The sequence below is a fragment of the Macrotis lagotis genome, chromosome 2, assembly GCF_037893015.1.
Source record: "Macrotis lagotis isolate mMagLag1 chromosome 2, bilby.v1.9.chrom.fasta, whole genome shotgun sequence".
In the NCBI taxonomy this organism is placed as follows: Eukaryota; Metazoa; Chordata; class Mammalia; order Peramelemorphia; family Peramelidae; genus Macrotis; species Macrotis lagotis.
In genome coordinates, this window is record NC_133659.1 from 146,077,250 (window position 1) to 146,101,208 (window position 23,959).

General features: G+C 38.9%; 1 protein-coding gene across 3 annotated transcripts in view; it reads right to left on the reverse strand.

Annotated features, from left to right (window-relative positions):
* MTR (5-methyltetrahydrofolate-homocysteine methyltransferase) overlaps nucleotides 1–12,287 on the reverse strand; it is a 137,063-nt gene extending 124,776 nt beyond the window's left edge. The window contains exon 1 of one of the 3 annotated variants that reach the window (XM_074222948.1): nucleotides 12,013–12,287. In XM_074222948.1, coding sequence (XP_074079049.1) covers nucleotides 12,013–12,040 — 28 coding nt within the window. In that variant the 5' untranslated portion in view covers nucleotides 12,041–12,287. The remainder of the gene's footprint in view (nucleotides 1–12,012) is intronic. The other 2 variants (XM_074222946.1, XM_074222947.1) reach the window with 2 other exon arrangements.
* Between the last annotated feature and the right edge of the window lie 11,672 nt (nucleotides 12,288–23,959).

Sequence of the window (23,959 nt, forward strand, 5' to 3'; positions counted from 1 at the left end):
AATAGGATAAATTGGAAATAATCAAGAAAGGAAAGGAAGGTGGAATTTTAAAGTCCCAGAAATCCAAAGGTAGAGGAGAGAGAGCATTCCAGGCAGGTAGGGAAGATGAATGAAAATGCCTAGAATTGGGTGATTGAAGAGTTTCTTGTTCTGGAACAGGATGGAGGCAGGTTGTAAAGGTGGGGGCAAGAGGTTACAAAGGGTTTTAAATGTCTATGAAAAAATATTACGTGAGATCCTGGGGGTATTAGGGAATCAATGAAGTTTATTAAGAGGATTATATGGTCACACCTGAACTTTAGGAAGATCACTTTGACAGCTGAGTGGACAGTGGAATTGAGTGGGGAAAGATTTGGAAGTGAAGTCAACTCACAGGGAAGATGATGAGGGCCTGCACCATCATCTTATATAATTGATTAATTAGATATGGTTTACCTTTGTAGAAACTAGGTTGCCTTTAATGGGTTATGTTTATAGCATATAATTTCACCTAATTCCCTATATTCACTATATATCCTATATTTAAGGATCATTTAAAGGTTAAGAACAGTGCTTAGGTGTAGAGGATGATACAAAGGAAAATGGGATAGCTGTACTGTCCTCATTTTGACCATAATGTAAAATGCAGATATAATGTTCCAGGTTTAATCAGTAAACTCTGTATTGGACAGGATGGATACAGGAGATAAAGCACTTGGATTTGAGTTCAAATCCAGTTTCATATACTTCTCAGCTGAGTGACCCTAGCAAGTGACTTTCCCTCTAGTTGCCTCAGTTCCCTCATCTATAAAATAAGGATAATATTAGCACCTACCTCCCAGGATTTTTGTGAGCATCAAATGAGATCATAGAAAAGTGCAATAAAAATGTTGCCTATTATGAACCTGAGGTCCAGAAGGGTTGAATCAATTAGCCCACATCACACAGATACTAAATGGTACAACCAAAATTCAAAACCAAAATTCTATCTCCTATATACATCCTGTCCAAGAAAGAGTTTACTGATTAAACCTGGAACATCACAACAATCTTCTTCAGGAAAAAACAAATATAATTCCAATTCCAAATGTGGTCTTCTTTTAAAAATCTTTTTAACACAAGCAAAAATCCTCCAGTTTTCTAATCAGTCATCTATACAGGACAACTGATTACTTACTGAGGGCACTCTGAAGGGCACTGCCAGCCTTGCTGGAAGACCCATCTACTTTCTAGTTTGCACCTAATCATCTTTCCTCTTCTCACATGAACAGTTTTTTCATTCAAAAATAAAATATTTTCCCTGTAACACTAACTTTCCAAGTCAACTGAAAATGCAGGGTTATTATGCTGAGACCTTGAGAAAATCAAGTTAATCCTCACCTACCACAGAATACTCTGGAAACTAAGTTTCCATTTCTAGCTGGTATTAATCAGCTATGTTACTTTGAATAGATTACTGAAGGTCTTGAAGCTTCACTTTCATTTTGTAAAATGAGGATGGGGGCAGGGGGACATCGACCAAATGATTGCTAAGGTCCTTTACAGATCTACTAAGCATTATGTGCCTACTATGTGCCTGGCATTACTAAGCACTTAAAAAAAATTATCTCATTTGATCCTAACCACAACCAGGAGGAAGGTACTATTAGAATTTGTATTTTACAGCTGAGGAAACTGAGACAGTTTAGTAAAAGAGTCAGGAGCCAAACAGGTCATCCTGACTTTAGGTCACTTATCAATGGGGCCAACCTATACTGCCTCCAAATTTAGACATGTGAAGTAAAAAAGAGGAAGAGGGCTGAGGGTGGTGAGATATTGTCCTTGCTGCCAGAAGGCTAAAATCCTCAGACTGAAAAAAAATTAAATTCTCAAGCCCTTTTGGTCTATTCTAATCCTTGCCTCCCCTTACCAGAAAGAAACTGAGCTAAGGTCAACAATGATCTTTCTTGCTAAACCTGATAGCCTTTTCTCAGTCCTCTTCCTTCCTGGTACAGTGGATAGTGTTAGACTTGGAGTTAGGAAACGCTAAATTTAAATACTAATTCAGTCATTTACTAGGTATCTGACTCTGGCAAGCCAATCAAACTTCTGGGACTCAAGTTTCCTACGCTGCAGAATGCAGACAATAATAGAATCTACCTCACCAAGTTGCTAAAAAGGTCAACAGAGATAACATGTAAAGCGCTTTGCCATCCTTAAAAGACCTAGGTCAAGACTGGCTATTTAGACACTCTTGATCACCCACCCCTTCCTGGTGGATATTTGTCTCCTCCTTGGTGTCTGTGGCACTGCTCTGTTCTGGTTCTCTTCTGGTCTATGAGACCCTTCTCATTCTCCTCTGAAGGTTCATTAACCTCCTGGAAACTAACCAAGTCAGGAAGCAGGTAAATCTTGAAGAGAGCATGTTAATATGGAAGCAGAGTAGAAAAGAATAGTGGTCTCTGAGCCACCCAGGCAAAACAGGGCCTGTTTTACAGCAACATGTTAAAAGATAAATAAAAACATCTGAAATCACAGTTCCACTGGTTTCAAAAACCATCTCTCCAACTCTATTTGATAATAATATTAAAATAACAAATATCAATTATATATCATTCTAAGGCTTACAAAGCATTTTACATGCATGTTATTTCATTTGGTTCTCACAACAACCTTGTAAGGTGCTATACATGAACTGCAGATGTGAAAGCTAATGCTCAAAGGGGTGATTTGACTCATTCCACACATCTGGAAAGTGTCCAAAGCAGGATTCTAACTAAGATTTTCCTGACCCCAAGTACCTGATTCTGAATTCCAAAAAGATCAACCACTAAATAATCTCCATTAATTTATTTCATTCCATCTTTTAATTCAATTCAATAAGGTGTTAAGCCACCAAGTATCTGTGCCAAAAACACAAGGATTGTTAAAAAAAAAAAACTCAAGTTTACATTTTATTTAATAAAAATACCTGACATTTATACAATAATTTTTATACAATATTCTTCCCCTGAAGAGAAGTGAAGGAGGGAATAAATATTTATACAGCAGATACTATGTACTACAATCTGAGATATGCAAATAATACCACTATGAGGGAGAAAGGGAAGAATTAAAAAAATCTCTTGATAAGGGTAAAAGAGGAGAAGATAAAAGCTGGCTTGAAACTTAACATCAAAGAAACTAAAATCGTGGCAACTGGTCCCACTTCACTTCCTGGCAAATAGAGGAAGAAGAAATGGAAGCAATGTCAGATTTTATATTCTTGGGCTCAAAGATCACTGCAGTTAGACACTTGCTCCTGCAAAGGAAAGCTTTGGTAAATCTGGACAGCATGCTAAAAAGCAGAAACATCACCTTGCTAAAAAGGCCCCTGGTCAAAGCTATGGTTTTTCTAGCAGCAATATAAAACTTTGAGAGTTAGTTGTACTATAAAGGAAAGTTGAACATGGCAGAATCAATGCTTTTGCATTGTGGTACTAGGTCTTTTAAGAGTACCTTTAACAGCAAGGAAATCAAATCAGTCAACATTTAAGAAATTAATTTGGACTATGCACTGGAAAGTCAAATACTGAATGTGAAATGCTCTGGTCACATAACAAAGAGACTCCTTGGAAAAGATCTCAGATGTTGGGAAAAATTAAAGGCAAAAGGAAAAGAGGACAAACTTTTGGACAAAGGTGAAAGATAATGGAGGATAGATGGATCAGTCATGCTACATCCAAGGGGTCAGTCATGAAGTTAGTGCTAGGCACCTAGCACCTTAACAAATATTATCTCATTTGACCCCTACAACAATCCTAAAAGGTGGGTGCTGTTATTATCCTCATTTTACAGATAAAGAAACTGAGACAACAGATAAAGTGCCTCTGAAGGCAGCAGTTATAGTTATTATTACATTTATTTTACAGGTGAGAAGGGAAAGTGACATGTCCAGGTCTGTCATGGTGTAAGACTGGATTGTAGTCTCCCAACAATCAGAAAAGCTACTTTCATAATCACATATTTGTTTTCTCTCTGTGGTCTTTTTTTTTTTAGTTTTTTGTTTTCTTAAATATTTTATAGTTTCTCCCAATTACAAGTAAAAATTTTAATATTTGCTGTTGGATTTTGATTTTGTAAAGATTTGAGTTCCAAATTCTATCCTCCCTTCTTTTCCCACTTCCTGAGAGGGTAAGCAATATGATATAGGTAAGAAATCATGTAAAATATTTCCTTTTATCATTTTGTGCAAGAGGAAGAAGGTAGGAAGGAAGAAATGAAAATAAATGCATACTTCAGTCTGTATTCAGAGATCAGTTCTTTCTCTGGAAGTAGATTTTTCATCATGAATCAGTTTATATTGCTGAGAACTGCTGTTACTCAACAATTCTTCATCTGTACAATATTGCTGTTACTGTGTACAACATCCTTCTGGTTCTGCTCACTCACTTATTCTACCAGTTCATGTAAATCCAGGGTTTTCAGAAATAATACTGCTTGTCATTTCTTAAGGGACAATAATCATATATTATAACTTGTTCAGCCATTCCTCAGTTGATGGGCATGCCGTCAATATCTAATTCTTTACCATAATAAAAAGAGTTGCTAAAAAATATTTTTGTACAAATAGATTCATTTCCTTTCTTTTAAAATCTCTTCGCCAGGAGGAGCCAAAATGGAGACAGGAGAAGAGCTTCTCTTAGGTGCTCTCTCTCTCAAAACTTATAAAATAAGGACTCTAACTAAATTTTCAAGAGACAGAACCCACAAAGGGATCCAGTGAGGCAGTTCTCCAGCCCAAGGTAATCTGGAAAATAGCAGAAAGGCTCCACTCCATGGGGTTAGAGGGGCAGCCAGCCAGAGTAAAGGAACTTCAGCCTCCCAGAGGCAGCCCCAGGGTGCTGGGAGCCATGGCTCAAAGCAGCAGGGGCAGTTTCAAGACCTACACTTGGGGAGCACCGGGCACAACTTGGAACATCAGCGGGGGACCTCTGCCAGAGCAAGCACATCAAGCCCAGCCCTCAGGGCACTCAGCAATCAGCATGGCCAGGGCAGCCCAGATCTAGGAACTGGAAGCAAACAGAGCCATAAGCAAGAGTCCTCAGGCTTGAGTGCTAAGCCTAGGTAGGGGAGTAGAGAGAGAGACTTCCAAGGTCTGTCTTTTGTCCCTGGTACCTGTGGCTCTGACCACATCCAGATCCTGATTGCAGTCTAGGCCCCCCATAAAACAGCAGGGCCCCCCCACCTCAGCCCCATGGCAGAGGGGTATGCTTGTGGTCATTCACAGACCAGGAGGAAGGACAGAGCTTCACACCCTGAGATCCTTGTAGGGTGGTATCCCAACAATACTCAAAAGCTCAAAAAGCACCCCAAGATCAGACACAAGTTGGGGAAATGAGTAAACAGAGAAAAAAAGAGAAACACTATTGAGAAATACTTTGTCTATGATCCCAAGAAGGATCAAAATACTCAGAAGATGAGGAAGTCCAAGTTCCTGCATCTAAAGACACCAAGAAAAAATGGAAATTGGGCTCAGGCTATGACAGAGCTCAAAAAAGATTTTGAAAATCAAGTGAGGGAGATAGAAGAAAAATTGGGAAAAGAAATGAGAGAGATGCAGGAAAAACATGGAAAAAGAAGTCAGCAGGTTAGTTAAGGAGATCCAAAAAATGCTGAAGAAAATAGCATGTTAAAAACCAGCTTGGGGTGGGCAGGTGGCATAGTGGATAGAGCACCAACACTGGAGTCAGGAGTATCTGAGTTCAAATCCGGCCTCAAATACCTAGTTGTGTGGCCTTGGGCAAGCTACTTAACCCCATTCACCTTGCAAAATCCTTAAAAAAAAAAAAAACAAGCTTAGGCCAAATTGATGAAACAGTTCAAAAAAATTATTGAAGGGGCGACTAGGTAGCGCAGTGGATAAAGCACTGGCATTGGAGTCAGGAGTACCTAGGTTCAAATCCAGTCTCAGACACTTAATAATTACCTAGCTGTGTGACCTTGGACAAGCCACTTTAACCCCATTTGCCTTGCAAAAAACCTAAAAAAAAAAAATATTGAGGAGAAGAATGCTTTAAAAAGCAGAATTGGCCAGATGGAAAAAGAGATAAAAAAGTTCTCTGAGGAAAACAAATCCTTCAGATCTAGAATGGAGCCGAAGGAAGTTGCTGATTTTACGAAAAGTCAAGACACAATACTTCAAAAGAATGAAAAATTAGAAGAAAATGTGAAACATCTCATTGAAAAAAAAAACAGATTTGGAAAGATAATTTAAAAATTATTGGGATACCTGAAAGTCATGATCAGGAAAAGGACCTAGACATCATTTTTAAAGAATTACTACAGGAAAATTGCCCAGATATCCTAGAAGCAGAGGGCAAAATAGAAATTGAGAGAATCCACCAATCTCCCCGAGAAAGAGCTCCAAAAAAAAAAACAACCCCCAGAAATTTTACAGCCAAATTCCAGAACTCCCAAGTCAAAGAGAAAATATTACAAGCAGCCAGAAGGACACAGTTCAAATATTGTGGAGCTGCAGTAAGGATCACACAGGACTTAGCAGCAACTAGATTAAGGGCTTGTAGAGCTTGGAATATAATATTCTGGAAGACAAAAGAACTAAGAATGCAAGCAAGAATCAACTACCAGCAAAACTGAGTGTCCTCTTCCAGGGGAAAAAGATAGACTTTCAATGAACCAGGGGAATTTCAAATGTTCCTGCTGGAATGCCCAGAGTTGAACAGAAAATTTGATCTTCAGGTACAGAACTCAGGTGAAGCATAGAAAGTGGAGAAAAATATGAGGGACCTAATGATGATGAACTACATGTATTCTAGCATAGAAAAATGATACTGATCATACTCATAGGAAATTTCTCATTTAATAGAGCAGGTAGAAAGAGCTTTTATGGATGAAGTACAGGAGAGAGCTGAGTTTGAAGATATAATATATTGTAAAAATGGAGTCAATGGCTAAAAGGGAAATGTAATTGGAATAAGAGAAAGGAGGGGGGAATAGGCTAAGAGATTTCATATAATAAGATTTTTTTTATTACAATGAGCTATTGCGATGATATGGAAGGGGGGAAAGTGAGGGGGAAGTGGCTCAGAGAGGAAACAGCATATATATATATATATATATATATATATATATATATATATATATATACACACACTCAATGGAGTATAGACACCTAGAATAAGGAGAGAAGAGGGACAGGGGGATGGGGGGGGGGGGGGATTAAGAGGGTGGACCACAGGGGAGAGTGATCAGATATAATACAATTTCTTTTTTACTTCTTGCAAGGGTCTGGGATTGGACAGCCTGTCTGGGAGCACAGGGCCAGGTGGTTGCTGGGCCTTAGGGGTGGTAGGTGGGCTTGGGACCCCTTGGCCCCAGGGGAGGTAATCAGTCTGCTGTGCCACTCAGCTACCCTACAGTACATTTAAGAAGAGGGACAGAGTGAAAGGAGAGAGAAAATATAGTGTATGGTAGTGAGGAAGTACAAATGAAGGGAGTTGTGATCAGCAATGGCAGTGGTAGAAAAATATGTTAGTAGCTTTTGTGATGGACTTATCCTAAAGAATGTGATCCACCCGCAACAGAGTTGGTGGTGTTGGAATAAAGACTGAAGCATATTTATCAATATTATTATTATTGTTGTTGTTTGTTGTTGTTGCTGTTGTTGTTATTTGGGGGGGTTGCGGGGTGGATGGGGTTGGGTGGCTTGCCTGGGGCCACACAGCTGGGTGATCATTGGGTGTCTTGAGGCCAGATTTGAACCTAGGTGCTCCTGACTCTGGGGCCGGAGCTCTGTCCACTGCGCCCCCTGGCCACCCCTACTATTAATATTATTATTTTCATTTTATTTTATTTTGTTGGGGGTTTTTTTGGTTTTTGCAGGGCAGTGGGGTTGAGGTCGTTTGCCCAGGGTTACACAACTGGGTGACTGTTGGGTGTCTGGGGCCGGATTTGGGCTTGGTGCTCTTGACTCCAGGGCTGGTGCTCCATCCAATGTGCCACTTAAGCTGCCCCTATTACTATTATTATTTTTTTAATTTTAATTTTAGTTTTTTTCCTCTTTCCTTTATTGCTCATGAGGGTCTGTATTTTGGGGGGGAAGGGGTATTATGTTTACTCTTAAATAAGAATATTTTAATAATGCATAAAAAATTTGTACAAAACTAAAATATAAATTTAAAAAATCTCTTTGCCGTTCACTGTACCATTTAGCTGCCCCTATTGTTTTTTTTAATTTTTAATTTTATTGTTTTTCTCTTTCCTTTACTTTATTGCTCATGAGGTCTATATTTTTGGGAGGGAAGGGTATTATGTTTACTCTTAAACAAGAATATTTTAGTAATGTATAAAAAAATCATTTGTACAAAAATAAAAATAAATATAAAGACTACAAAAAAAAATCTCTTTGCCTTACAGACCTAGCAATGGTACTGGTAGATCAAAGGGATGGCACAGTTTTATAGCCATTTACAAATAGTTTCAAATTGCTCTCCAGAATGGTTAGATCAATTCACAACTCCACCAACAGTGCATGAGTGTGTCCCAGTTTTCCCACATCCTCTCCAACATTGATAATTTTACTTTTCTGTTTGCATTTCCTAATCAAGAATGACTTGAAACATTTTTTGCGTATGTATAGTTTTGAATTCTTTTATCTAAAAACTGCCTGTTCATGTCCTCTGACCATATATCAATTGGGGAATGACTTATATTCTTATAAATTTGATTCAGTTCTCTATTTGAGAAATAAGAGCTTTATCGGAAATACTGTATAAATTTTTTCCCAGTTTTCTGCTTTTCTTCTAAATTTCATTGTGTTGATTGTGCAAAATCTTTTTTAATTTTATAATCAATATCATCCATTTTATATTTTCATAATACTTTAATCTTCTTTGGGCCAAAGTTCTTTCTTGTCCAGGTAAACTATTCCAGCAGCTCTCCTAATCTCTGTAGTGTCTTAAAGCATGAATAGGAATATACTGTACCTACCTCATTGCTCATTTCCAAAGAATATACAATGTCCACAGTTTAAATCACTTAAAATCTCATTATTTAACTTTAGTATCTAGATCTCATTCACCATCCACAGACCCTACTCCAAATGCTAATCTCTCCAAATTTGGAAATCTATAAAAGACTACTGGAGAATATGAGGAAGAATTTTAAACTAGAATGAAATTAGGTTTTTGGCTCAAAACAAGTAGAATAATAAAGACAGGAGTGGGGGTAGTCAAATGCAAAACACTTTTGAGGAGGAAACAGGTTGAAAGGAGAGAGAATAGAACAAATGAGGGGGAATTGGATGGAGAGAAATACAGTACAGCTGGGGGGAAGGGGAATATTGAAACAAGTTTCTCTGATAAAGACCATATTTCTCAAACATTGAGAACTCAGTCAAATTTATATATTAAAAAAAGGAGCCATTCCCCATCTTACAACTAAAAATATGAACAGTTTTCAGATGAGGTTATCAATGCTATCTATTTAAATCATTTTTTAAAAATGTCCTAACTCACTATAGACAGAAGAAATGCTGAACAGTTCTAAGGCACTACCTTATACCTACTAGATTAGCTAATTAATAGGGCAGAAAGAGAAAACTGACAAATGTTGGAGGGGAATATAAGAAAAAGAAGACATTAATGCACTGTTGGAGGAGTCCTGAAACAATGCAAAAAGTCTGTGCAGCAATTTGGAATTATGTCTAAAGAGCTAATTAAAACCATGGCTACCTTTTGATCAAGCAATGTCACCACCAGATCTACATTCTAGAAGAGCTGAAAAACAGCAAGAAAAAGGGCATATATGTATAAGGCTATTTATAGCAGTTCTTTTCTGGTGGCAAGGAACTGGAAATTGAGGGGATGTCCATCAGTCAGGGAATAGTTGAACAAATTGTGGTTTATGATTAAGATGAAATGCTATTCTGTTATAAGTAATGATGAACAAGGATGCTCTCAGTAAAAATGTTATAAGTAATGATGAACAAGGATGCTCTCAGTAAAAACTAACACGAAATTTAAATGGAAAATGGAAATTTTACTATATACAAAGTAACAACGATGTTGTAGAATGATCAGCTGCCACAGACTTTTCTCAGCAACGAGAAAACTCTGAAGGTCATATGATAAAGACTATAATCCATCCCCAAAGACAGAGCTGATGATATCTGAATAGATTGACTTTTAACTTTAATCTTTCTTAAAGTTTCTTTTTTTTTAGGGGGAGGGGGCAGGGAATTATGTTTACTTTTACAACAGGATTATTGTGTTAAGTTTTTCATGACTTGCTTTCTCAATGAGGGGAATTGGGGGAAGAAAGAGAATTAGCAACTCAAGATTCTAAAAATGAAAGTTGAAACATGTTCTTGCATGTAACTGGGAGAAAATAAAATAAAATTAAACACCAAAACAAAAGGTAGCATGTTCCAAGACTGACTGCTGTTTTAAAAATATCTAAAACTCGCTAAAACTTTTGAGACACTGCCAGCCCTTTGATCTACCAATACCATTGTTAGGTCTGTATTGCAGAGATTTTTTTAAAAGGGAAAAGAATCTATTTGTACCAAAATATTTATAGCAACTCTTTTTATCAGGGCAAAGAATTGGATATCGAGGACATGCCCATATTGAGGAATGGCTAAGCATTATGAAAATATAGAATGGATGATACTGATTATAGAATTAAAAAAGTTTTGCACAATCAATGCAATGAAATTTAGAAAAGAGGAAAAATTTATACAGTATTTCTGATAAAGGCCTTATTTCTCAATGCTAAGCACATTACAAATACCATTTCATTTTTATTCTCACAACAATTTAAGTCAAAAATTTACTAAGGGCCTTCTATGTGCAAGTCAGAGGAAAATATAACTCTGGAAAGTTTTATATTATGATTATATTATTTACAGATGAAGAAACTGAGGCTGAGTGATTAAGTGACTTGTCACACAGTTGAATTTGAACTTGGATCTTCCAAGATCATGATGATGATGTCTGTCCTTAAAGGCCATGACATTGTGCGTGAACTGGATTTACATGAGGGGATGTGGAGCTAAGTCACCAGCCTCACTTTCTTCTCCAGAGTAGTGGCCAGACAGGAATCAGGAGACTGGAGATGGTCCTGGATGCAGGGTTAAGTCAGGGTTAAGTGACCTGCCCAAGATCAGAAGGTTATTAAATGTCTCATTAAAAACTCATTATTTAACTTCAGCATCTAGATCTCATTCACCATCCACAGATCCTACTCCAAGTGCTAATCTCTCCAAACTGAGACATCTATAATAAACTACTGGAGAAGGTGAAGAAAAAATTTAAACTAGGAGGAAATTAGTTTTTTGGCCCAAAATGGGACTTAGTTTTGAAAAACGATTAGCACTTGTTTAGCAAAAAAAAAAAATTGGTAGTAAAAATAATCATAAAGGGACCTTAAAAGTCACATATTCCAAATCCTTCGTTGTGCATTTGAGGTTCTCAAAGATGAAGTCGTTTTTCCACAATTAAACAAGTAGTAACTGGAACTGAAGCCCAGAGCCCATTCCCACTGTGTCAATTAATTCACAAATGCAAAACACTTTTGCGGGGCGCAGTGGATAGAGCACCGGCCCTGGAGTCGGGAGGACCTGAGTTCAAATCCGAACTCAGATATTTATTACCTAGTCCCTGGCCTTGGACAAGCCACTTAAAGCCATTGCCTTGCAAAAAAAAAAAAAAAAATTATGAAAAAATGAAAACACTTTTGAGGAGGAAAGAGGTGAAAGGAGTGAAAGAGAATAGAACAAATGGCGCAGGGGGATAGTTAGCAGTAACAGCTTGGTTTAGTGTCTGGGGCCGGATTTGAACTTCAGGCCCCAGGGGCCGACCCTCCTCTGGCTCCCCGTTCTCTGTCTTTTCTAGAACGAAGTTCCTTCCGCCTCCGGCCCCATCAACACATCTCGGATTTGCCCAAGAACAGGCTCTATCTCGGGGGTCCCCCCTCCAGGGCTCTCGGGGGCGCTCCGCCCGCCAAGCCCCCCCCACAAACACCGGCGGCCGCCCGCTCCCCCCCGATTACCGGGCGCGTCTTCGGGGATGGGTGGCATGACCGGCCCTCCGGGGCTCCGCGGGCCGCCGGCGGGGAGCAACGACCGAACGTCCCGGGGCGGCGCGGGCGGGCCCGAAAGGGAGAAGCGGCTCTTCAGAGGGCGCCGAAGAAGCCGCCAGCGCCCGCTCCCTCCGCCTTAGCCCAAGTCTCCGCGGGCCCGGGGGGTGCCGCGAGGGGACGCAGCGGGGCAAAGGCCTCCCCGCGCGGGCACCGAGTCGGCGGCCGCGGCGGGGCTCACAGCCGGGCCTGGAAACAAGCCCGCGGCTTCCGGCCGCTTCCCGCGGGATTCCCACGGCAAACTAACGGCCCCAACAGAAAGGGCGCGCCCCTCTCCTCCTGTGATTGGCTTCTTGCGCGCCGTCTCCCGGATTGGCGCCCTCTGGATCTCTGGGAAATGTAGTTCATGTAGACTCGCAGAGACTCCGCCCTCCCTCGTTGGTTTCTTCCTTGTCCGACTGCCCTCCGCTCCCTGGAGATGATTCTTAGTGTCGGGAAAGGTTCCGAATCAGGGCTCGATGTGGAGTTCTGTTGATTTATCTATATTTAAGAAAGTGATGGGAAAAAATGGTAGTATAGATGTAACTTAAAACAGTGTTTTAGGTACATTTTTCCTTTTAGGGTTCTTTTTTTTTTGCAAGGCAAGTGGCTTGCCCAAGGCCACAGCTAGGTAATTATTAAGTGTCTGAGTCCTGATTTGAACTCGGGGACTCCTGACTCCAGGGCCTGTGCTCTATCCATCGCACCACCTAGCCACCCCTTAAGTACATTTTTAAGGGAAGAGAGTCATTTATTACATTTTCAAATTTTGAAAATTAGGAAAGCCCATTAGGCTCTACAAATCAGGGCTAGTTTTGTTGATTATTTAGATTTAAGAAAGTGGTAGAGGAAAATGTTCATAATAAACACCCTGGGCAAATCTCTTAATCCTGTTTGCCTCAGTTTCCCCACATGTAAAATGACCTGGAGAAGGGGATGACAAATCCCTCCAGTATCTCTGCCAAGTAAATTACAAACGAGAGTCAGACACAACCAAAAACAGCCAAATAACAACAATAAACTGTGTCTTATGGAAAAGGAAAGTAGTTATTAAACATTCACCGATAACACCACTGCAAGCAAACCTGTATAAAAAAAAGTTTTCTTTAGCATCAGTTTTTCTTTCCCCAGCTGCCAAAATTACTAAAAAAAAAAAAAAAAAAAGATGCTGTTTCCAAAATGGGACTTAGTTTTGAAAAATGATTAGCACCTGTTTAGCAAAAAAAAATTTGGTAGTAAAAGTATCATAATCATAAAGTTGGAAGAGACCTTAAAAGTCACATATTCCACATCCCTCATTGCTCATTGTACGGTTGAGGTTCTCAAAGATGAAATCGTTTTTCCACAATTAAACAGGTAGTACCTGAAATTGAAGCCCAGAGCCCATTCCCACTGTGTCAATTAATTCACAAGGATTTCTTAATATCCTATTATGTAACTAGTGCTAGGTATTAGAAAGGATTCCTTACTTCAAGGAATGTAGGGTGTGGGGGGGCATGTCTGGGTGTGTGTGTAACAAATATGAGGGGAGAATCACTAATGGCCTAGTGGGGGAGGGGAACCTTCATAAAGAAGGGAAATGAAAGAAGGGGGGGGGGAAGAAATAAAGCATTTAAGTGCTTAAAATGTGCTAAGCTCTGTGCTCAATTTTAGTGATGTACAGTCTTCCTGAATCCAGGTCAAACACTATCTACTGAGGCACCTCATTGCCCAAATTCCCCAGATTATTCTGTATGCCCAAGAAGGACTAAAAGATGGGCACGGGGGGATGTGAAACATGACTGGAGTCAGGGAGGTAGATATTTTGAGACAAAATAAGAAGCCAGAGGTTCCAAGAGATACATGTGAAGGAGGTATTACATTTTGGTCTCCTTTGCTAGATCTAATTCGTGTTGCAACCCACTAAGGTTGACTATCCCTCAGGACTTTGTCCTGGAATCTCTTCCCTTTTTCCTCTATATTAATTTACTTGGGACTCTCATAAGCTTTTTCCTCCTCTTTTCTCTTGCCATTGGTATTCTCCTGAAATTTCATGAACTGAATCATCTCTAAGCAAATGATTCTCTGATCTACTTACCTAACTTCGCTCCCTTTCCTCACTGCCAATCTAGCATCTCCAACTCAAACTGGCATGTATGTGAACTCATCTTTCCCTCCCTTAGGATACTTCCCATCATCTAGACTCATGATCTGGATGTCATCCTTGATTCTTCACTCTTTCTTGCCATACCTACCCCTCAAATCCAATCTATTTCCAAGATCTGCCAACTCTATCTTCCTAAAAATCTCTCTTATATGCCCCCTTCTCTCCTCTGTCATTACCACCATGCCAATCCAGGCCCTCATCACCTAAAGCCTGGACTATTGCAAAAGACTTCTAGGTGATCTCTGCCTCAGCTCTTTCCCCATTCCAGTTCATCCTCCAGGCAATTCTCAAAGTGATCTCCCTGATTTTATTGTGGTTCAATCATGTCCAACTCTTTTTGGTTTACCATTTTCCTCTTTTCTCATTTTATAAATGAGAGACAAAGAAGGTTTGGGACTTACCCAAGGTCATACCACTCTTAAGCCAATTGATGATGATCATGATGGCCATGACACCAGGGAGGTGAGGCCATGACATGCACAAGAACTGGATTTGAGTGAGGAGATGCTATGCTAAGTCACCAGCCTCATTTTCTTCTCAGGAGTCATCTGGGTCCAGTGGCCAGAGATGGTTCAGTGTGACTAGAGATGGTCCTGGATAGCTGCAAGGCAATCAGGGCTCAGTGACTTGCCCAAGGTCACACATCTAGGAAGTGTCTGAAACTCCAGTGGCTCCCTAAAACCTTCAGTATCATATATAAAATCCTCTTTGGTTTGTAGAGTCTTTAATAACTTGGCACCTTCTACCATTCCAGTCTTCTCCTCCATCTCCTCCATTATTCAGAGTTCCCAGAACATTGTAGACAATAAATGCTTATTAACTTAACTGGTCTTGTAGGACAGCCAGTGCAAAAACAGTGACAAATGATGCATCATCAAGCTAGAAAATCATAGAGTTTATGGAAGTATTGTTTGATAAGTCTGGAAAAGTACAATGAGTGTGATTGTAAAGAACTTTAAATAGTAAACAAGAGTTTATATTTGATCTTGGAGATAACAGGAATTTATCAAATAGAGGGAATAAGATGACATTTAGACCTGCTTTAAAAAAGAGAATAGATCCCTGGTTTAGGGCTACACCTTTCTCCCCACTCCTAAGACTAAGTAATAACTCTCCCAGACTTTCCCTGCTACAAAAAACTTCCAGCCTACCCACCCTTACCAGACTTCATCTAAATCCTCTAATTTAAAAGATATTAACTCTTATTAACTCTTTAAATTTCCCAGTGTCCTATAACATTCAGTCCTACTGATAACTTAAGAGAATTGCCCAGGCCTCTGAGAGGTTAGTTAATTTTCCCATTTTCATGTCCCTAATATGTTTTGTAGGTTGGTGTTAGGTAGGTTGATTCTTAGGTTGGACTTGTATTGATTACAATTACCCCCTAAAGAGCTTTTTAATCTTCTATTGCAGTAGTGGGGAAGGGTGTTGATCCGGGTTATTCATCCTCTTCTGTCTTGCCTCTGATCCTAGTACTGATTCATTGTACCTGAGGGTAGGCTTTCAGGCATAAATGCACCCTTGTTTGTGGTGTCCAATTATCTTTATTTGGTTATTGTTTGGGGGAGGGGGGAGTTGACTCTAAACCCCAACCAGAGACAGGTCTTCTGTCAAAACACTTTAATAGGGCGGCTAGGTGGTGCAGTAGATAAAGCACCGGCCCTGGAGTCAGGAGTAGCTGGGTTCAAAGCTGGTCTCAAACACTTAATAATTGCCTAGCTGTGTGGCCTTGGGCAAGCCACTTAACCCCATTTGCCTTGCAAAAAAACTTTAAAAAAAAAACCACTTTAATGTTAGGTTCAGATCTGCTTTGGGGATGTTTTTCCTTTAATTGTCTTTTTTGAAAATGGCATTTCCAGTAACTACACACCAGACCAGCAAAGGCTTCTGGCTACTATTTATAAATACAAATATCCAGAGAGAACTCAGACAGCAAGGCTCCTGATATCTGGTTGCCCATTTTAGCTCCTCACTACCAAGCCACTTGACCAGCTGGAAGATCCAAAATTAGAGCATGGTGTAAAAAATCAAATCAACATCCTGAGTCTGGAGCACTTGTATTCTCATTGCTACTGGGAATCATATATTGATCAGGCTATCAAACTCTCTCCTCTCTTCCCATGATTAAGAAGTGAACCATGTTTAGGGTCCTCTACTACCATCATTCTCCCAGGCTTCATTCCTATTTGCCTCAACCCTGCCCCTTCATGTTGCTCCCCCACTTTGTTATCTCATCCACTGTACCCTTTGGATCTCTCTTATTAGGTTAGCACTTAAGTATACCTGCTAACTCCTTCATAAATCTCCCAGACAAGACTGTCCTAGGTTTGAGATATTCTGTAATTTTACATCCATTCAAAATCACAATGCATGCACCCCTATGATGTGTTCATTTTGTTGGTCATACAGAATGATTGGTTGATAGTTAAAGATAGATAGATGGATAGATAAATAGATAGAACAAAGTATTTAATAAAATAGAATAGTATGGAATAGTAACAAGAAATTTACCCATAAAACTGAGGTACATCCTTGTACCAACATCCACCTTTAGAGACAAGAACAGATAGAAATATATATATATATATAATAGAAATATATATATTATATATTATATATAATAGAAATATATATATAAATATATGGAATATGGATGACAAAGACATGTGGAAAGAAAACATACATCTCCAATACTACACAAATGCCTTTATCCTTTGGAAATGTCCTCTCCATCACCCGGACACATAGACCTCATCAGAAACATAGACTCTACTAGACATTCCTCCCTGATGACTTCACATAGCTGATACTTTTATTTTGCTCTTCTAATTGTTCCTAGTTCCTGGTAGGCCCAGTTCCATTGGACATAAGGTTGTAGAACATGCTTCCAACTTTTGTCTTCCCCTAGAATCCTAAGCCAGGAAAAATGATCACTGCCATATTCTTAAAATTTAAAGTTTTACAATTCTGATTGAAAACAGCAGTCCTTAACATGGTAATCGAAACTGGGGGAGAAGGAGGGAGAGCCTTCCTGTTTTTTTTCCACCCTTATCTGGAAAAGACAAATTGGGTCACTGTCAAGGAACTAGTCACCTCAGACAATTCTCTTTTTTTAACCTTTTCCTGTATCTTGGAGCTTTGAGCTTTGAAGCTCAAGAAAAGACCATTCTCTTTTATAGGAGTGACAAATCTTTGCAACTCCCTAAATGTTTCCTATAGCTAAGCTATACCTTGCTATGGCATTATCTCATTAAAGGACTGGGAAAGACCTAGGAAAAAGGATTACCTTTATTATATGGTCTTGGGGAAATCACTTAACCTCTCAGTGTACCAGGCCATTCTCTAAGATTATAAATTGCAAGATGCTGCTCTGTTTTGTTGGAAAGAGTTTCTTTACTGGGGATTTCCTACATGGACCAGATCAGAAAAGAGAATCAATCCATCAACCAACTTTTATTGCCTCTGTGGAAAAAAAATTGCAAACTCCTTTGTGGCTATTTAAAGTATTTTCTTAGTGGGGCAGCTGGGTGGCAGCTAGGTGGCGAAGTGGATAGAACACCAGCCCTTGAGTCAGGAGGACCTGAGTTCAAATATGGCCTCAAACACTTAATAATTGCCTAGTTGTGTGACCTTGGGTAAGTCACTTAGCCCCAATGCCTTAAATAAAATTTTTAAAAATACTGAAGTGTTTTCCAGTCTGGCTTTATTACCTATATACTCTATAACCCATTATTTTAGACTGATTTCAACCTACATTAATTAAGCACATACCATATTTCCCCATGTGTAAGACACATCCCTTTTCAAAAAATTTGGGGTCTAAAAACTGGAAGCATCTTATACAGTAGTTACAGATTTTTTTATTTGTCATTCCCAGCTTTTTTTGCACTTGTCTTTGCACTTATTGTTTCACATTTGTTGCTGGTATTTTAGGTTATATTTTGCCACGTTCTGTCCAGAAATGGTTCCAAAAACATTATCCTACAGTGCTGAATTCAAGTTCAAAGTGATCCAGTTTGCAGATGTGAATGGAAATCATGCTGCTGAATGCCAGTTTGGTCCTTCTCCAACTGGGAAAACAATCTGAGACTGGCTACAGGAAGAAGAAACCCTACTGAAAATGCCTCTGCAGAAGATCATGAGAGGCAGTAAAATGGCCTGATTTAGAGAAGGAATTGAAGAGATGGATTGGAGAGCAAAGGGCCATTGGGATTCCTGTGTCCACAAAGATGGTTCAGCATGAGGCAAGAAGAATTGCTGATGAAAAAGAAGTGACTGATTTCAAAGGACACAATTGGTGCTTCAGAAATTCATGAAACAGAGTGGACTAAGTATGTGTCCACACCCAGACTTGCCCAAAAGATGCCTGAAAGCTATGAGCAGAAGATCCTTGAATTTCATGATGAGTAAAGCTTGAGTTCAGTAACTTTATGTAATACATTTTTTTTTCAAATTTTAGGCCCCCAAATTAAGGTGCATCTTATACATGAGGAAATATGGTATATGATTGAGGATTAGATTGCAAAAGAGGCAACAAGACAGACTCTGCACTCAAGGAGCTTGCAATATAATGGGGACTGATAACAAGCAGACAAATATAAACAAAAGCAAGTTATACATGGGAGAAAAATAATTTAAGTAGGCAAAACACTAAAGAGGGGTTAGTAAAGGCATCTTGTAGAAAATGAGATTTTAGTTGGGACTTAAGGAAGGCAGGGAGTACAATAGTTGGAGCAGAGGGAAAACATGCCAGAAATAGGGACAGGTATAGAGAATGCCCAGAGCCAAGAGATGTCTCATTTATGAAACAATCAATGTCATTGCATCAGAGAGTACACATGGGGAGTATAATGTAAGAAGACTGAAAGGGTAGGAGAGGGCTAGGTTATGAAGGGCTTTGAATGGCAAAAAGAGCTCTTTGTATTTACTCCTGAAGGCAATAGAAAGCACTGAAATTTATTGAGTATGAAGGTGACACAATCTGACCTGCATTTTAGGAAAATCACTTTAGGATCTGAATGGAGAATAGATTGATGTGGGGAGGCAGACACCCCCACCCCCAACTGTTCCCCAAGCAAACTATTGCAGTAGTCCAGGGGTGAGATGATGAACACATTAAGGAGATGTTGCAAAGGAGAAATCAACAGACCTTGACAACAGATTGGACATAGGGAGCCCTAGGCTGTGAGTCTGAGAGTCTGGGAAGAGGGCAGGGTGCCAAAGATTTAGCAGAAAAGATAACTGAGCTCTGTTTGGGATGTTGAGTTTAAGATGTCTCCTGAACATATAATTTAAAATGTCTGAGGTCACCAAGCAAAATAGTATAGAGGGGGCAGAGAAGAGAACCCAGGGCAGAGACCCCACCCCAACACCTACATTTCAGTCCTTCCACATACACAACAGTGCCTTTGTACAGATTCCCCCCCTCTACCTGTCAAGCTCCCTCCTTACCTCTCCATCTTCAGATCCCCTGAGCTTCAAGGCTCAGCTCAAAGGCTACTGCTTTCTTGAGGCCTTAACACTTCCCATCTTCTAATTAATACTCCCTGCCCTGCTAAAATAATTAATAATTAATAAAAATGTTTTGTATCTTTCATGTATGTATTTTGAATTTATTATCTATATAATGCAGGCTTCTCAAGGATGAGGAATGTTTGATATAACCAGCACCCAGGCCATACATGACTCTTGTTGTTCAGTTGTGTATGATTCTGTGACCCTATGAGATTATAACACACCAGTGATGCATTGGGGTTTTCTTGTGTTTTTTGTTTGTTTGTTTGCTTGCTTTAGGTTTTTTTGCAAGGCAATGGGGTTAAGTGGCTTGCCCAAGGCCACACAGCTAGGTAATTATTAAGTGTCTGAGTCCACATTTGAACTCAAGTACTCCTGACTCTGGGGCTGGGGCTCTATCCATTGTGCCACCTAGCCACCATCTAGCCACCCCCTGGGGTTTTCTTAACAAAGCTACTAGAGTGATTTAACATTCCCTTCTCCAATGGAGTAAGGCAAATCGAGGTTAAAGTGACTTGCCTAGGGGTCACATGTCTGAAAGACTCAGGTCTTTCTGATTCCAACCACCAAAATACCTAGTTGCTTAATATTTATTGAATTGAATACCCTAGTGAAATTCCCTTGTCCTTCAAAACTCTATCTTGTATCAATTTTCCTTGAAGGAACTATAGTAAATCAGTCCTTTTTTTTTTAATCTGAAGAAAGAAGATAAAAATCAAAATGATATCTAAAACAAGATTTAAAATAGTGCTTTAAACAAGATAAACCAAGTCACTGTGTTTAAGACATTAGAAAATACTTTGAAAAGGATAAAACATTCTCCTAATATAAAGAATTATGATATAAATACAGTATCACTCTAATTTGAAAATCAGTTTGGCAAAGTGAATGGAGTTCAGGTCTCACCAGTGATATATCCTGGTTGTGACACCATGGGAAAGTCACCTTTCAATCCCCAGGCAGCTCTTTAAGATTAATATGAAAAACAGTTGCTAGTCTAATCTGTATCTTAGGAAGGAGTCATCCCTATGAGGATAAAAACACAGGTCCCAGTAGAGCAAAAAGAAACTAAAGATTTGTGTGATGAGAAAAATAACCAAAAGGAAGTGCCTTATTCCATTCTAGATATCAGTTGGTTATACATATACACACACACACATATATATTGAAGCAATAAGAACATGAATGCATTTGAAGATTACATGCACAAGCCTTTGACTGTTATTTTCAGTGTCATAGTAGAGAGAGAGGTGAAATGATCAGCAAGATGAAGGAATCTCTGAGACCATCTAGACTCCTATCTGCATAACAATCCCTTCTAGAACATAGCTTACCAGTATTAAACTCAACCTTTTTTGAAAGACTTTCAATGATCAGGAACTCACTACCTCCTCACTTTTACTTGATTCCAATTTCTAGGGAGCTTTAATTATATCTAGCTTCAATTTGTCTATATGTAAATTCTACTCATGCTCCCAGTTCTCCCTATAAAGGCCCAGTGGAATAAATGTAATTCCTCTTCCATATAATAGACTTACATGACAGCTGTCATGTCTTCTGTTTCCTTTTCTTCTCCAAGATAAACATTCCCTTTTCTTTTAACTGATTTTCATATAAGTATAATCTTTAGAGCATTCATAATAATGAAAAGTCTCCTCCAAATGTCCTGTCTCTCTCATCAGTGTCCTTCCTAAAATATAATGTCCAAACTCAACATTTTGGGTGTTATGGACCAGGGCAGAGTATAGGTACTATTCTCACTTCTCCAGTTCTAAACACTTTCCTTTTCATAATGCAGCCTATGACAACTTTAGATTTTCTGACTTCCATATCACTCAGTTAGGAGACACTCCATAATCCTTTATAGGATAAGTCACTTATCACCTCAATATTCTTGCCACCTCTTTAAAACTCTTACTTATATTTCTCACAATGATAAAATCAGAGATCTTTAAAAAAAATCCCAAAATCAAAACCATGCTTTTGACTACCTTGGAGCAATACACACCTCAGATATTCAGATAAACAATCCAGTAGCTTCCCTTCTATCTTGTACCTGTAAAATTGTTTTTAATCCAATTATAGTGCATTACTTCCATGCCCATTAAATTTCATCTTATTAGATTCAGCCCAACATTCAAGTCTATCAAGGTCATTTTGAATCTTGTCATCAAACTTATTAGCCTGGCAGCCTTGAGTCATCTGTGAATTTGACAAAGCATACCTTCTCTCCCTTTTTTCAAGACATCAATCAAACAATAAAGAAGCATCTACTAACTCTGTACTGAGGCTATAAAGAGATAATGGAAACAAAGCCTGCTCTCAAATCAGCATGTATGTGTGTATATATACTACACACACACACACACACACACACACACACACACACATATATATATATATATATATATATATATTTTACATTGTATGTATCTATCAACATGTGATATGATATAATTAGCTTAATATAATATGATAAAATACAAACAAGGGAGTTTGAGGACTAAGGACCAAATAGTAGCTCTGGGGATCAGGAAAGGCTTGTAATATATCCTACATCAATCATCTTTTTAATTATATGTAACACCTAGGACATACTCTTTTTCATATTTGAGCCCCCAGGTTCAGTATGCTCTTAGATACACAGTCATTCAAAATGATAGCTCAAGAGCCTCCATCTATATCTTTATTCTTATTGTTTAACCAAAGAAACAATTAGTTCAAAACAAAGGCATTTAATCATATCACATAGAAAGAAAAGCAATGAAACTTTCCCCTAGGACACACTTTCCCACAAATATACAGACCATCAATTGGAAAAGTAGCTACACACTTAGGGAAGACAAGTGAGATCACATACTTGTTGGAGCAAGTCAAATTAGGGAAAATCTTTGAGCAGGTTTGCATTCATAAGGAGAAACATTAATGAGTTCCCAAAATCTAAACTCTTAAAACACAGAACAGCTAGCCAATTAATTAAAGTCCATAGGTATTTTATCTGTCTTTGCACCTATTTCTTCCTTCTGATCAAGAGCAATTCTTTTGTCCCAAATCTCTGACTTAGAGTTAGAAAGTTCTCTAAACACCTGTTTTATTTCCCTTGTCAATCTGCCTCCTTGAAAATCATTTCAGAGTCTGCTTTATAACAAACTACATAAGGCAGAGTATGACTTTGTGCTACTGTGGTTTTTGTCAGCTTCCCTCAGTTCTTTTTGAATCTCCTATTCTGATTAAAAAACAAAAGCTAGAGCATCAGCAACAACAACAAAAGGCAGGTTGGAGTCAGTGTGAAGTACTTCCTTCCATTTTCCAATTCCTGGTGTGCCCAGCAATGAGTTTCCCACTCTGCAATGTGCTATATGTACAATAGAGGTTGACAGACTTGTGTATAAAAACATTGAAAAAGTGTTAAAGAAGCTAGAGAAAACAAAAGAATTAATATAAAGAAGTCACTTATAGTATCTTACAGTTCAAAGTAATACTTAAAACCAATTGGAACACCATCCTGTTGAAGCTGGGATAAATGGCTGGGAAGGCAGGAAAAGGGAAAGGCTTAAGGATCAATATGGATTAGTTCTGGGTGAAGATATTCCCAGACTCTGACTCAGGAGAGTAAGAAAAAGGCTTAAATTTTAATTCACAGGTTACTGAAAAAATTCACAAATTACTACAAAAAGTTGACAGGTAAGGTTCTTTAGAGAAGCAGCAACATGATTTTCTGTAGAAGTAGAAGCTGGGCTAGTGAAAACATCAAGGACAGCAAAGAAGGAGGAAGGAGAAATAGCCACCAGATGCTGACTGGGCTTAGATCAACATGGATCCAGCACCATGGAGAAGAGGGTGGGAGAGTTTTGGGGGATCATACTCCCCCTGAGTGGGCTGTCCTCCAAAGGAAAACAAGCAAGTGGGGGATCACAGTAAAGAAGAACATAATGGAATGAGGCTATTTGGGGACTGACCTCCCAAAGGAAGTCAAGAACTCAGCTGAGGAGTGTGAGGTTTTTTCTTTTTCTTTTATTAATATTTTATTTGCTTTCCATTCATATACAATAGTAGTTTCTACCTATCATTTTTGTAAGGTTTTGAATTTTACAATTTTCCCCCTCCCCTTGCCACCCCCCACAGAAGGCAGTCTGATAATCTTTACATTGTTTCCATGCTATACATTGATTGAAATTGAATGTGTTCAGAGAGAAATCATGTCCTTGAAGAGAAAATAAA